At 46.7% G+C, this 11793-nt stretch overlaps 3 protein-coding genes across 5 annotated transcripts; 1 reads left to right on the forward strand and 2 right to left on the reverse strand.

The window, feature by feature from the left end:
* Positions 1-416: 416 nt before the first annotated feature.
* Positions 417-6296, forward strand: cdc6 (cell division cycle 6 homolog (S. cerevisiae)). 2 transcript variants are annotated; one of them, XM_054778264.1, is made up of 11 exons: positions 417-991; positions 2766-3054; positions 3127-3372; positions 3444-3643; positions 3760-3908; positions 4183-4289; positions 4355-4494; positions 4571-4671; positions 4738-4978; positions 5061-5201; positions 5403-6296. In XM_054778264.1, exons 2-11 carry the CDS (start codon positions 2775-2777, stop codon positions 5490-5492), a joined length of 1695 nt encoding a protein of 564 aa, XP_054634239.1. In that variant the 5' UTR covers positions 417-991; positions 2766-2774; the 3' UTR covers positions 5493-6296. The 2 variants fall into 2 exon arrangements, with proteins under 2 accessions (XP_054634239.1, XP_054634238.1); XM_054778263.1 differs by lacking the exon at positions 417-991 and adding an exon at positions 1024-2222.
* ccsapa (centriole, cilia and spindle-associated protein a) lies at positions 5751-8337 on the reverse strand. Of its 2 annotated transcripts, none has more exons than XM_054778269.1 (4): positions 8164-8337; positions 7243-7610; positions 6752-7071; positions 5751-6571 (listed from the first exon to the last, which is right to left on the reverse strand). In XM_054778269.1, exons 2-4 carry the CDS (start codon positions 7595-7597, stop codon positions 6404-6406), a joined length of 843 nt encoding a protein of 280 aa, XP_054634244.1. In that variant the 5' UTR covers positions 7598-7610; positions 8164-8337; the 3' UTR covers positions 5751-6403. The 2 variants fall into 2 exon arrangements, with proteins under 2 accessions (XP_054634244.1, XP_054634243.1); XM_054778268.1 differs by having other exon boundaries at positions 6752-7077.
* A 105-nt stretch (positions 8338-8442) lies between these two features.
* acta1a (actin alpha 1, skeletal muscle a) lies at positions 8443-11021 on the reverse strand. Its single transcript, XM_054778267.1, has 7 exons — positions 10782-11021; positions 10033-10167; positions 9608-9932; positions 9367-9528; positions 9090-9281; positions 8826-9007; positions 8443-8738 (listed from the first exon to the last, which is right to left on the reverse strand). Exons 2-7 carry the CDS (start codon positions 10159-10161, stop codon positions 8595-8597), a joined length of 1134 nt encoding a protein of 377 aa, XP_054634242.1. The 5' UTR covers positions 10162-10167; positions 10782-11021; the 3' UTR covers positions 8443-8594.
* Positions 11022-11793: the final 772 nt, after the last annotated feature.

Here is an 11793-nt window from a genome sequence, read left to right on the forward strand (position 1 = left end):
AGTCTATTTGCAAATGTATATTTACATAGAATATGATAATCCTAGTTATTAATGCTCTATTTTTGTCTTGTAAAAAAAGTGTAATATCGGAAAGAGAAGGTGAAGAGTTGAAATGAGCTTGTGTCATGTTGGAGTGTCATCACTCAACCAGCTGAGAGGAGCATTTTACAATGTTCATGTCTCATTTCCTGTTAATCACATGTTTTTATCACTTGAAAGCATTTTCAATAAATATATTCCTGTTGGGGAAAAGGGTACATCGTAGTGGAACACTTATTTACTTTGTTGTGCATCTGACAATAACTTCACTTTATTAGGCACACATCTATGCAAAGCCAATAATGCTGTGCAAAAAATGTTTTTTTTTCCTTCTCATTCAGTACTTAACATTACCTATAAAATATCTAAGCTACAAAAGAATATTTGGCCATTTCTAGCAACATAAAGTCGTCCCTCGCTACATCGCTCCTTCTATCGAGGTTTTTCAAAAATTAAGTGACTACTGTTTTGTGGTTGAACACGGCCTATTCGTCAAAACATATGCAATATATACGCAAATTGTACTTGGTGAGCATTTTCAATCATAAAAATGGCTAATTGAACGAAAATAAAAATGGAATGCATGTAGAAGATGTCATACAGTATGTACTATAGTATATCTGTGACATGTGCTCCTTTAAGAGGCGGGGCTTTGGAAGTGACGTCAGTTGCTGTAAAGTAGTTGAGTGATAGTTCTGTGAAGAGAAAAAAAAAAGAAAACAAAAAAATAGTTCTGTGAAGAGTGCCAGTGACTGGCATGAGTTTTGGCTGACAGCAGCTCCTTTGTGAATGTCCACTGCGCCATTGCAGTAGTGCTGTGAAGAGTGCCAGTGACTGGCATGAGATGTGGCTGACAGCTCCTCCTGTGTGAATGTTCACTGCGCCATTGCAGTACTACTACACTAGCCACTCGGTGTCAGGAACGTTACATTGATGAGACAATAGCCCCCAGGTATCCTGACAAGGCTTCTATGTAATGTCTCATTTATCTCTAAGACGTCTTAATATCTATTATTATGTGTACTTGAGCAAGTGACAAAAGGAGTGTTATTGTATGTTTAGAGGGCTCTAATAATGCTAAAAAAATTTTTTAAAAAAAGCATAATTAGAAGTGTCTTAAATAGGTTTTTCATGCTGTAACTACGAATATATTCAATTTATAAATAAGGAATCCTACTTCTACTATCCTTATTCACTTGTTCAATTAACCGCTATAAACGAGGGAAGACTGTATTGTGATTGTACGATTCTTGTTGTAAGGCTACACATTTCCGGAATAGCCAAAATCCGTTGGAAAGGCATCTAATATTCATCCTCGGCATTTGCTTATCCCTTATTGCACAATTTGTAGAGAGTTTTCAATGATCCGTGATGGTGGTTCAGCTCGTCTTTTGAAAATAAAATGCTAACACCTGGTCAACATCCGCTACTAGCTGATGTTGACGCAGCAGCATTTTAATCAGGTTGGACTTTTTACCTCCTAAATGTTAAAGTATGTAATGTAATTCCCTATCAAAGTGTCACCGGTGAGGTTTAATAGCTGACAATGACCACTGAAGCTGAGAAACGATGTCGTTAGTACAACTCAGAGCTTCTTGTTTGTGACTTAGTGACATATGGCGGAGGTCCATGACCAAATTTGGGGTCGTAATACCTCGCAAAACTTTCGCGAAATCTCGCAAAATCTCCCATAGGGGGCATTAGTGTGATACTCACGTAGGTAAAAATTCAAATATCAGTATAAAGTATACTGTGCACCAACAAAAGCGGTTGTCAATAAAGTGGACTTGCAATATTCCTGTAATAACATGATTAAAAGTGAAGTTAAAAATCTAACCTTCATCTTAATAAAAACGCCCCTAATCAACTATCGAAAAGTTCCCGGGAAATGTTGTCTTTCTCCACTGCCGAATCTCCCGCCACGGAGGACGTAGGTGGGTGTTTAATAGTGACGTCTTATCCGGGTCTCGGGGCTGAGCCAATGAGCATGGAGGACAGCTGTTGTCAGGCCGAGACGGACCAATCAGAGAGCCGCCGGCGGGAACCAGCTGCTCTGTGTTGGAGGCAAAGAATATTTGGCGCAAAAGTTTGGTTTGGCTTTCGAGGAGAAAGACGTGGACGGTCCAACTCTGCACTGACTAGACATTTGTTTTTTTTTTTTTGCTAATTTGTTCCAAGGAGGGGTAAGTTAATCTGTCAAACTTAACATGACGAATTTGTTTATAGCATGTCGGCTAAAAATGAGCACTCTTACTGTTAGTCTTTGTGTTTAACAGTAAAACTAAACTGCTCCTTTTCAGTTGTGCACTCGTACTCGTAGTCTTTGTGTTGAAAAGAAGTATTAAGGTAAAGCAGTCGTAGGGATTTGGTATAAAAATGTGTTTCCTTGTTCGTTTCATGGCGCCAAACGATTTCAATAACTATTTACTCACGCGCCCTTTCTTTACATGCTAAATGTATAGCGGAACACACGACAAATGTAAATGTAGGTAAACTTTAGCCTACTCTTTAAATGTGATTATGTTGGCTGTGTTAGATGTTTGTGGTTAGATTATCGTTACTTATCTTGCTGTCTTGTGCTAAAAACATAGACTATTTTTAGATTAGGTGAATTTATTTTGCAAGGTAATGTTACTGAACATTTCAGCCGAAAGCAGCTGTTTTTAGCCACATTTCTATCTTTATTGAAGTTCTTCGTGACGTCGAGTGTTTTTACTTCCGGTCAGGTGGCCAAAATGCCGAGTACGCGCTCACAGGGTCGCGCACAGCCCACACTGCCTTTCCCCCGACGAAAGTCCTGCAGGGTGTCCTCGAAGCCCAAAGCCCCCAAAGTGGAGAAGCGTGCACCTCCATCACCGGTCCAGGTTGAAGACGAGAAGAACCTGAACTGCATTGGACCGCTCTCACCCGGACGGAAGCAGCCCACCGCCCCGTCCCCTCTGTCGCCTAGACGACCTGCGGTGGCGCCCACTCCTTCGCCAGCCAGGCTGCCCCTCAGCCCACGGAAACGCACAGGTGAGCTTAAGAGATGAGCGTTCAAGCAGCTCGATCCTCCATGCTAACATGAAACTGTCTGTCCTTGTGAAGGTGAAGACAACATCCTCAACATGGGCACCACCCTGCTGGCGTCGCCGCCCAAACAGAGCAAAGTGTGTCTGTCATCACCGCGGCGTCTGGCCTTCGATGAAAACTCGCCCGTCTCGACTCGCTGCCAGCTGAACACACCCTCCCCCGTCGCCGCTTCATCACCGAGGCAACAGGAAGTCCTCTCTGGAAGTCCTGCACGGCCGAGTCCGGAGAAGAAGTCTGCATCGTCTCGACTTTGTGCAGAAAGTGCGTTATTTCTTCTTCGCTGTCTTCTGGTGTAAACGTTCACAGACCATAACAGGAAGTTGCTTCTTCAGGGTCCCGGTTCTTGAGCGTGAAGAAGGCGCTCCACACCGCCATCCCAGAGCGCCTCCTGTCCAGAGAAGGCGAGCGAGCTGCCATCCGCGCCTTCCTGGAGGACAAGGTTGTGCGGAGTCTCCCCGGCAGCCTTTACATCTCAGGAGCGCCAGGAACCGGCAAGACAGCCTGCCTCAACTGCGTGCTGCAGGAGATGAAGGTTGGTGTGAGGCTGTCTGCTGCAGAGGATGTGCTTTCTAGATGTCCACCTGAAAGCCTGTCGATTTTAAAAAATAAAAAATAAATTAATAAATAAATAATTAAATTCAATTTCAGGAGGAGCTGGCATCCGTCCGCACGCTGTTGGTCAACTGTATGAGCCTGAGAAGCTCCCACGCCATCTTCCCGCTGCTGGCCGACAAACTGAAAGTGTCTGGAGGACACAAAGCTCTGCAGAGACACCTGATGGGGCCAGGACCTGCAGTGTGAGTCAACGTTACACACACACACACACACAGAGAATTCCTTGTTTTGTATTTACAATCTTTTCCCCACAGGAAATAATGTACGTATACAGAAATAATCTGCTCCAGGGTCAAACTGTGGCCATTACAAAAGCTTTATGTACAGTACGTGTACAGACTTTAAGTCACATTAACAGACAAGGGTAAAAAGAAGTGAAGCGGTGTCAATGGTATAAAATGATAACTTTGCTAACAAGTGACTAAGTTTCTCAAGTGTCATGTGGGCGCTCCACAGGCTTCTGGTTCTGGATGAGTTGGACCAGCTGGACAGCAAATGTCAGGATGTCCTGTACACCATCTTTGAGTGGCCTCACCTGCCCAAGTCCCGCCTCTGTCTCGTTGGTAAGCGTGCCAGAGCAGCCATCTTCTTTCTCCTCCTGTCCCATGCTGATGTTGTCGTTCCTCAGGAATTGCCAACGCGCTGGACTTGACCGACCGCATCCTGCCCCGACTGCAGGCGCGTCCTCACTGCCGCCCCAAGCTACTCAACTTCCCCCCCTACAGCCGAGAGGAGCTCACCGCCATCGTCCAGGACCGGCTGGCTCAGGTACCTCTCTCGCCACAAGAGACGGACTCATTCTTTGGCTTCTTTTATTAAATGTTTGTGTGGTGGTGTTTGGCAGGTGTCAGTGGGCGGCATCCTGGACGCCGCCGCTGTGCAGTTTTGCGCCCGCAAAGTGTCGGCTGTGTCGGGAGACGCCAGGAAGGCTCTGGACATCTGCAGGTGACTTTTCACCGTCTCTGCTGGCGCTGCCGACTTCACTCAGGACCTGACAAGTTGTGTCTGCAGGAGAGCGGTGGAGATTGTGGAGTCTGACGAGAGGAAGAAGCCGGCCAACCACAAAGCTGCAGAGTCTCATGTGAGTGTCCCTCAAGTGGCGCGTGTCCTCTCCGAGGTGTACGGCAACCGCATGGCGTCGCAGGGCAGCACCTCCGATGGGGAAAGTTTCCCCCTTCAGCAGAAACTTCTAGTCTGCTGCCTCCTGCTGCTGGGCCGCAGCGGTAAGAGCAGAGAGGTCCTTCTTGGAAAGGTGAGCCAACACCGCTTTTGAGATTCGCCGCCATATTTGATTTTCAGATATTTATTAAAGATGGCATACTTTGACCTTTTAGCTTCATGAGGTCCACAGCCGCCTGTGTGCTCAGAGGCAGGTGGGCGGAGTCAGCCAGGCCGAGTGTTTGTCACTCTGCACGCTACTTGAGAGTCGAGGAGTCTTCGCTCTGAAGAAGGCAAAAGAAGCTCGTCTCACCAAAGTACGCACACCCCCCCTAAACCTCTGCTAGCATGTTTGTCATTCACTTTCTGCTTTGCGTACCCCCACAATGTCACTTCCTGTTTGCCGCCCATGCCACTACTTGTTTGCTCTCATTAACTGACATCATTTTCTTGCAATGTCACATTCCATTTCCTGTTTGCTGTCATTCACTCACAAAGTCACTTCCTGTGCTTTGCAGGTATTTCTGAAGATCGAGGAGAAAGACATAGAGAACGCTCTGAAGGATCGCACACTGGTCGGCAGCATCCTGGCGGCGGGACTGCCGTGAGTGAGTTTTTTTTTTTTTTTTTTTTTAGCTTAACTTAAGTTGATTTTTCTTTTTGTGTATACTTTTCTCATTTTTGCTGAGAATATTTTTTATGTCACGTTTGTTGAAAATAAACGGACAGATTTTTGCACCAAACTTGTGATTATTTTTTTTCTTTGGTAAAGGTCGTGTTCGCTGAGCTTTTTTTTTTTTTTTTAATTTATTTTGTTGAACTTTTTGGTCTGTAGAATGAACATGAAACCAACTTCGCTTGAGGAATGAAGACAAAGGTCCTTTATTGAAATATGTACTTTCATTGATGTACAATGTAAACATTGTGATGTCATCTTTGATTGTCAACATTCAAACAAGTAGCAATGTGACCCGTGACCCCCACCTTTTTTTTTTTTTTGTCTGCCATTTAAAACATTTAGTGTTAAATATGAAATATGTTACAAACATTCAGTGAGTTATTTTTCTTCCCAGCAGCTAATTAGCCTTAGCTCTTTAAAGCCGGTCATTCTTTTTTCTTTGTCGAGTGTTAAACATCAATAAATTACAAAATACAAGTCACGCTACAATCAAATGAGTCACTAAAAAGGTCACAACTTGTCCAGCATGTTGGACTCTAAGATTTTTATTTTCACTTTGGAGCGTTTGCATAGTTTGAACACAAACAGAAGAAGAAAAAGAGAGCGGGTCTTGTATGATGATGATGATGATGATGATGATAATAAATATATTAATTGTAATTGTAAAAATTTGAGAGAAAAAGGTGTGCTGGTAAAAATGTCTTGCTTCTGTGATTATTCTGATCGATCACGTTGCTGGCTGACGATAAAACCACCACACAGGTGCTTTTACTTTGAAAGATGTCCGACAACCTCCTGGCTTACTGTGTGAGGCTCTTCCCACTTGTGGGCGGGTCTTATCTACCTGATGCGTGCAGAGAAGCAGCGCATGTACTCTGTCATCCAGCGCTCGTCCGCCAGCTGCGTGCGCCTCAGCTTGTCCAGGTCGGCCGATCGCGCCCGGCGCCGCTCCGCACTGCTGTGCTTGTCAGGTGGGCGTGTCGGAACGCAGGCGTCGGACATGTGACTCTGTGGAAGGAGACACCTGTTTGTGTTCATTTATTCATGACCGACTCGTCTTGCAAATGACAGCGGAGCTGGAACCACTTCGCTACCTTGCTGCCTAGAGTTTTACATAAGACTACACACCAGTAGGGGGCAGTGTGACTTACTGTAACTTACTTCCTTAGCATTAGCTCAGCTTCTTACATGATTGGGTGTCTTCCTGTCATGTCGCTCCGTCCAGTCCAGCCGTCCCACGGGCAACCGGTTCTCCTTTGAGCCGGCAGGCGGCTGGCTCTTTGCTCGCTGAGGTTTGCGCAAGGCCGATGACTTGTCACCTTGGGAACAGTCCAAGCGTCCCAGATCCGTGTGGGGCGTGCGGCGCCGGTGACGTCGCCTTGGCACTGGGTTGACAGGCTCACCGTCCGAGGAGGGCGAGTGGAGCGGCCCGCTGTCGGTGTCATCGGAGGCTCCGCCGGGGTTTGAAGGAGGCGCTGCTCCCACTGAGTCGCCGCCATTTTCTGTCCCTGCCCCTTCAAGGGAAGAAAGTTAATCACTTTCTGTTTGACTTCCTGCTGGCAGTGGGCAGCAGAGAGTTCCTGCCAATGGTTACCATGGAAACAAGGAGAGGGCTGAAACGCCACAGAATCAAATATTTTTAGCCTCAAACAGCACAAAGTGCAGAATCTTCCTCTCACCTGCTGGCGGTGCAGCATCGACGACGGCCTCTTCCGTGGCCACCACCGCGTCCTCGCCATCCTCGGGTGGCTGCTTAGCATCTGGACTGGACCTGGGCTGTTCTGGCTGTTGGTCTCCATCTGTGGAGGGGAGCGGTGCCACTTTGTTGCAGCTCAGCCTTGGCGTGGACCAGCCACTGGACTCTGAGCCGCTGTCCCAGCCCTCCCAGAACCACGGTTTGTGGGAATGCTCCATCACCCGGCGGGTCAGGCGGTACTTCAGCGAGTCCTCGTAGCATTTGGAGAAAGTCTCCCACTTGGGGTCTCGGAACCGCTTCATGTACTCGGAGCGGACTTTCTTGGTCACCATGGCCATAGATTGAGGGTCACTAAAGAACAAAACAACAAACAACATGGCTGTTAATGACAGGAAGATACATTAAGTCCCGCCTCCTTTGCTAAACTATTTCTAGTCATCCATTAGCCACACTGGGGAGGCGGAGCCTATAGCAGGATATTACTGATTATTAGCATCATCCTGTTAACATGCTAATGCTGCTCAGTATTGATGACATGATCGGGCAAGTGGGCCACGCCCCCAACTCAGAGGCTTTGCGCTAATTAGGGTCTACACTGCCATCACGTGATAGGTCAAGCTGTCAATGGAAACAACATAAATGATTCATCAGAGCATCCGAGCACTACACTTTATTTAGGACCTCAGTCATATAAATTGTTTTGTGAAACATTTACAATTGTGTATTTCACCTTTGTGAAAGTCCTGCTCATTTCTTAATGCAAAATGACAGCGTGTGGGCGCGCACCACACATTCCCACCCACCGTTACGCACCTGCCTGCTCCGCTAATCTGGCTCGTAAACACGGTGAGCCTTGGATGACCACGTTAACGACGACCAAACAACATAAAATCTTTCCACTCACCCGGAACTCCTCCCGGAGGTGTTCGGTGTGTTTACCGAGCCTTTTAAGCGTCGTAATGTTGTTAACAGGCGGCCATCACCTATCTCACGCAGACAGGAGACATAAAGTTAGCGTGAACACCGCCAAGAACTTCCGCGGTTGACTTTCAGAATAAAAGAGAACAGGAAGTAAAACCTTAGCCTGAGTAGTCTCGGTTCCCAAGTTAAACTACACACCAAGCTTGGTCAGGTTTTTAATTTCTTCTATTAATCACCACAATTAATACACAGACATCATGTGTGAAAATAAAAGCATTTTATTTGCTTTGACATGTCTCATGTTTTTGGTCTTTTTGTGTGTTCATTCCTCTGTTTCACATTCACACCATCACATTCATAAAAATAAATAAATAACATATGTACACGTGGACTGTAGCGAGGAAGAGGAGGCACTTAGAAGCACTTGCGATGGACAATGGAGGGTCCGGCCTCGTCGTACTCCTGTTTGCTGATCCACATCTGCTGAAAGGTGGACAGCGAGGCCAGGATGGAACCACCGATCCAGACGGAGTACTTCCTCTCTGGGGGGGCGATGATCTGCAGGAGGCAAGGACAGGTTGCTGTTATTTAAACATCACCTTAAACTCATCATCCATTTGAACTGCCTGTTCAAAAGATGAGCACCTTGATCTTCATGGTGCTGGGAGCCAGCGCCGTGATCTCCTTCTGCATGCGGTCGGCGATACCCGGGTACATGGTGGTACCTCCAGACAGCACGTTGTTGGCGTACAGGTCCTTACGGATGTCGATGTCACACTTCATGATGCTGTTATAGGCCGTTTCGTGGATGCCAGCAGACTCCATGCCTGCAACAGGAACACCTCATTGTCCTCTCGTCAAGCTTGATATTTGCTGTTGTTTGTCAGGAGGAGGTTATGTGGTACAAACCGATGAAGGAGGGCTGGAAGAGGGTCTCGGGGCAGCGGAAGCGCTCGTTGCCGATGGTGATGACCTGACCGTCAGGCAGCTCGTAGCTCTTCTCCAGCGAGGAGGAGGAGGCAGCGGTGGCCATCTCGTTCTCAAAATCCAGAGCGACGTAGCAAAGTTTCTCCTTGATGTCGCGCACGATCTCCCTCTCAGCTGCAGAGGAGGACAAACACGTCGTCGTGAGAGGACCACAGCCTGCTGGACGTGACCGGGCTAACGGTTAGCATCAAGATGTTACCTGTGGTGACAAAAGAGTAGCCGCGCTCAGTCAGGATCTTCATGAGGTAGTCGGTCAGGTCGCGACCAGCCAGGTCCAGACGCATGATGGCGTGAGGCAGAGCGTAGCCTTCATAGATGGGCACGTTGTGGGTCACGCCGTCACCAGAGTCCAGGACGATGCCTGAAGGAGAAGCGCCCAAAAAGACAATGAAAGCTTCATGCTGTAAGAAAGTTTTATAATAATAATGCTACTTTCTTACCAGTGGTACGACCTGAGGCGTAGAGGGACAGCACGGCCTGAATGGCCACGTACATGGCAGGCACATTGAAGGTCTCAAACATGATCTGGGTCATCTTCTCGCGGTTGGCTTTGGGGTTTAGCGGCGCCTCGGTCAGCAGCGTGGGGTGCTCCTCGGGGGCCACGCGCAGCTCGTTGTAGAAAGTGTGGTGCCAGATCTTCTCCATGTCGTCCCAGTTTGTGATGATGCCATGCTCGATGGGGTACTTCAGGGTCAGAATTCCTCTCTTGCTCTGGGCCTCGTCGCCTACATAGGAGTCCTTCTGGCCCATGCCCACCATCACACCCTGCGGAGAGCAGCGTTCAGGCCGTGAGTCAGGAAAATGTCTAAAACATTCTACTAACGTCTTAACAGTGTTTATATTTCAACAGCCTGATGAGACCAACCTGGTGACGGGGGCGCCCCACGATGGAGGGGAACACAGCGCGGGGGGCGTCGTCTCCAGCAAAGCCCGCCTTGACAAGGCCAGAGCCGTTGTCGCACACAAGGGCAGTGGTCTCGTCGTCGTCACACATGGCGGCCTATTTTGCAGGAAAGTCAGCATTCACTACTATTCACGCAGAATATATTTTCAATAAACAACATTTATATTACACACAGTAGTTATGTTTAAACGACTCGTTCTCTATTCATTAACTAAATAAATGTGAACAGTGTTTTTAACAGAGCAAAAGTGCAAACTTGTATAAAATATGATCTACATGATTCTTTAAGTCTTGTTGTGTTGTTTACAAGATGGCGGCCATTGAGAAGTAGTTTACGGCCGCAAAAATTATGCGTTCAAATGTTGCTCCACTAACCTAAGCTATGCCGTCAATCATTCGGCACAAGTATTTTGTGAGTCACTCGAATTAAAAGGAGGTCTTTATAATCTAATGTCAACAGGCGAACATGAGATAAAACATGTTATATATCGTCTTTAAAAAGTTGTCTTTTGTATGTTTTTTTTTGGATGGAGCATTTCCGCGGGTCCGTAAATGTCTGTTACTGTAAATGCCTCCAAGTGCGACTCGACTCTAAGTGCGAGTCTACCGTCCATCACTAATGAGTTACTTTGTTCCTAGTTAAAACTAACTTTTAGTCACTTTAATGCCGTCTCGCCTCCCCCAGCCCTGTTCTCCTGTCAACCGCTTACCTCAGGTTGTGTCCCGGCGTGAGTAAAGTGAAGTCTTGGTGGTCGCCGAATGAGTGACAGTCGGCCCCCGGCTCGGCTCTCTTATAGGCAGCCTTGGTGTTTCTCTTCCCCGCCGACGGACGCCCGGAATGTCCGAGGATTCCTTTGGAATTCTGCCGCTGCTGCCTCCATATTTGGTCGCCGCACGCATGGATGCAGAGGACGGCCCAAACATGGACAAGAAGACCCCGAGAGACCACCGCTGTGCTCCCCTGGCCGTGTAAGGAAGGAAGGCGCTCGCTCACTCACGCGCTCACTCACTCACTCACTCACACACAAACTCTCTAGCTATCTCTGTATTTAAATAACAGTGATAAAGAGGTCATATTAGTTGTGATAGTGTCTTCAACGAGAATTAGTGGACAACCTCACATTTGAACATGTTCATTTCTAATGAATTTAAGTAAAAAAAATAATCTAAGATAAGTGAAAAATTGTGAGGACTTGCACATAATTCTTGTGTAGATTATATTATTACAATAAAATGATGACTATTAGCCTGGTTATCATAATCTATTTCTATATTTCATCGTCATCTACTGTGTTGTGTGGCCAATATCGGTGTACTACCTGTTCATAGAAAGAACAACATACTTAACACAAGTAGATGATAAAGTTAATAGCGATTAAAACATTTTATTGAGGTCGTAGAGCAAACGTAATTTAATTGCTATCGCACCCTGGTGGTCATATGCATCCCTGCAAAGGAATTCTAATCACGTGTGGGAAAGTATGTACAGTACTTCATATGATAGATCATTTAAAATAAAAACAGAATGTTGCTATCCTCGGATAGCAACATTCTGTTCAGCTGACTGCGGCACAATGCTGAGAGCATGAGGATGCTTTCTGAGTGACGTCTAAAAGAAGACAGTCGGACCTCCAGCAGACAGCTGCACACTAATTCCTCACAGAACAAAATGGAGACCAGACTGAAGCCTGGTGTTGTTTATCCATCCGCTGACACACACAC

The sequence above is a fragment of the Dunckerocampus dactyliophorus genome, chromosome 6 (genome assembly GCF_027744805.1).
Source record: "Dunckerocampus dactyliophorus isolate RoL2022-P2 chromosome 6, RoL_Ddac_1.1, whole genome shotgun sequence".
Lineage (NCBI taxonomy): Eukaryota > Metazoa > Chordata > Actinopteri > Syngnathiformes > Syngnathidae > Dunckerocampus > Dunckerocampus dactyliophorus.

What these genes read in the sequence shown, in the direction of transcription:
- ccsapa (XM_054778268.1), bottom strand. Translation starts at nt 7,597, where the DNA reads ATGGCCATGGTGACCAAGAAAGTCCGCTCCGAGTACATGAAGCGGTTC. An exon ending in CGATGCTGCACCGCCAGCAG is followed by an intron (nt 7,078 to 7,242) that starts GTGAGAGGAAGA and finishes CTTCCCTTGAAG; the next exon opens with GGGCAGGGACAGAAAATGGC. An exon ending in ACAGGAAGACACCCAATCAT is followed by an intron (nt 6,572 to 6,751) that starts GTAAGAAGCTGA and finishes CTCCTTCCACAG; the next exon opens with AGTCACATGTCCGACGCCTG.
- cdc6 (XM_054778264.1), top strand. Translation starts at nt 2,775, where the DNA reads ATGCCGAGTACGCGCTCACAGGGTCGCGCACAGCCCACACTGCCTTTC. An exon ending in ATGGGGCCAGGACCTGCAGT is followed by an intron (nt 3,909 to 4,182) that starts GTGAGTCAACGT and finishes GGCGCTCCACAG; the next exon opens with GCTTCTGGTTCTGGATGAGT. An exon ending in GAGAGGTCCTTCTTGGAAAG is followed by an intron (nt 4,979 to 5,060) that starts GTGAGCCAACAC and finishes TTGACCTTTTAG; the next exon opens with CTTCATGAGGTCCACAGCCG.
- acta1a (XM_054778267.1), bottom strand. Translation starts at nt 10,161, where the DNA reads ATGTGTGACGACGACGAGACCACTGCCCTTGTGTGCGACAACGGCTCT. An exon ending in TGGGGCGCCCCCGTCACCAG is followed by an intron (nt 9,933 to 10,032) that starts GTTGGTCTCATC and finishes TGCTCTCCGCAG; the next exon opens with GGTGTGATGGTGGGCATGGG. An exon ending in CTTCCAGCCCTCCTTCATCG is followed by an intron (nt 9,008 to 9,089) that starts GTTTGTACCACA and finishes TTCCTGTTGCAG; the next exon opens with GCATGGAGTCTGCTGGCATC.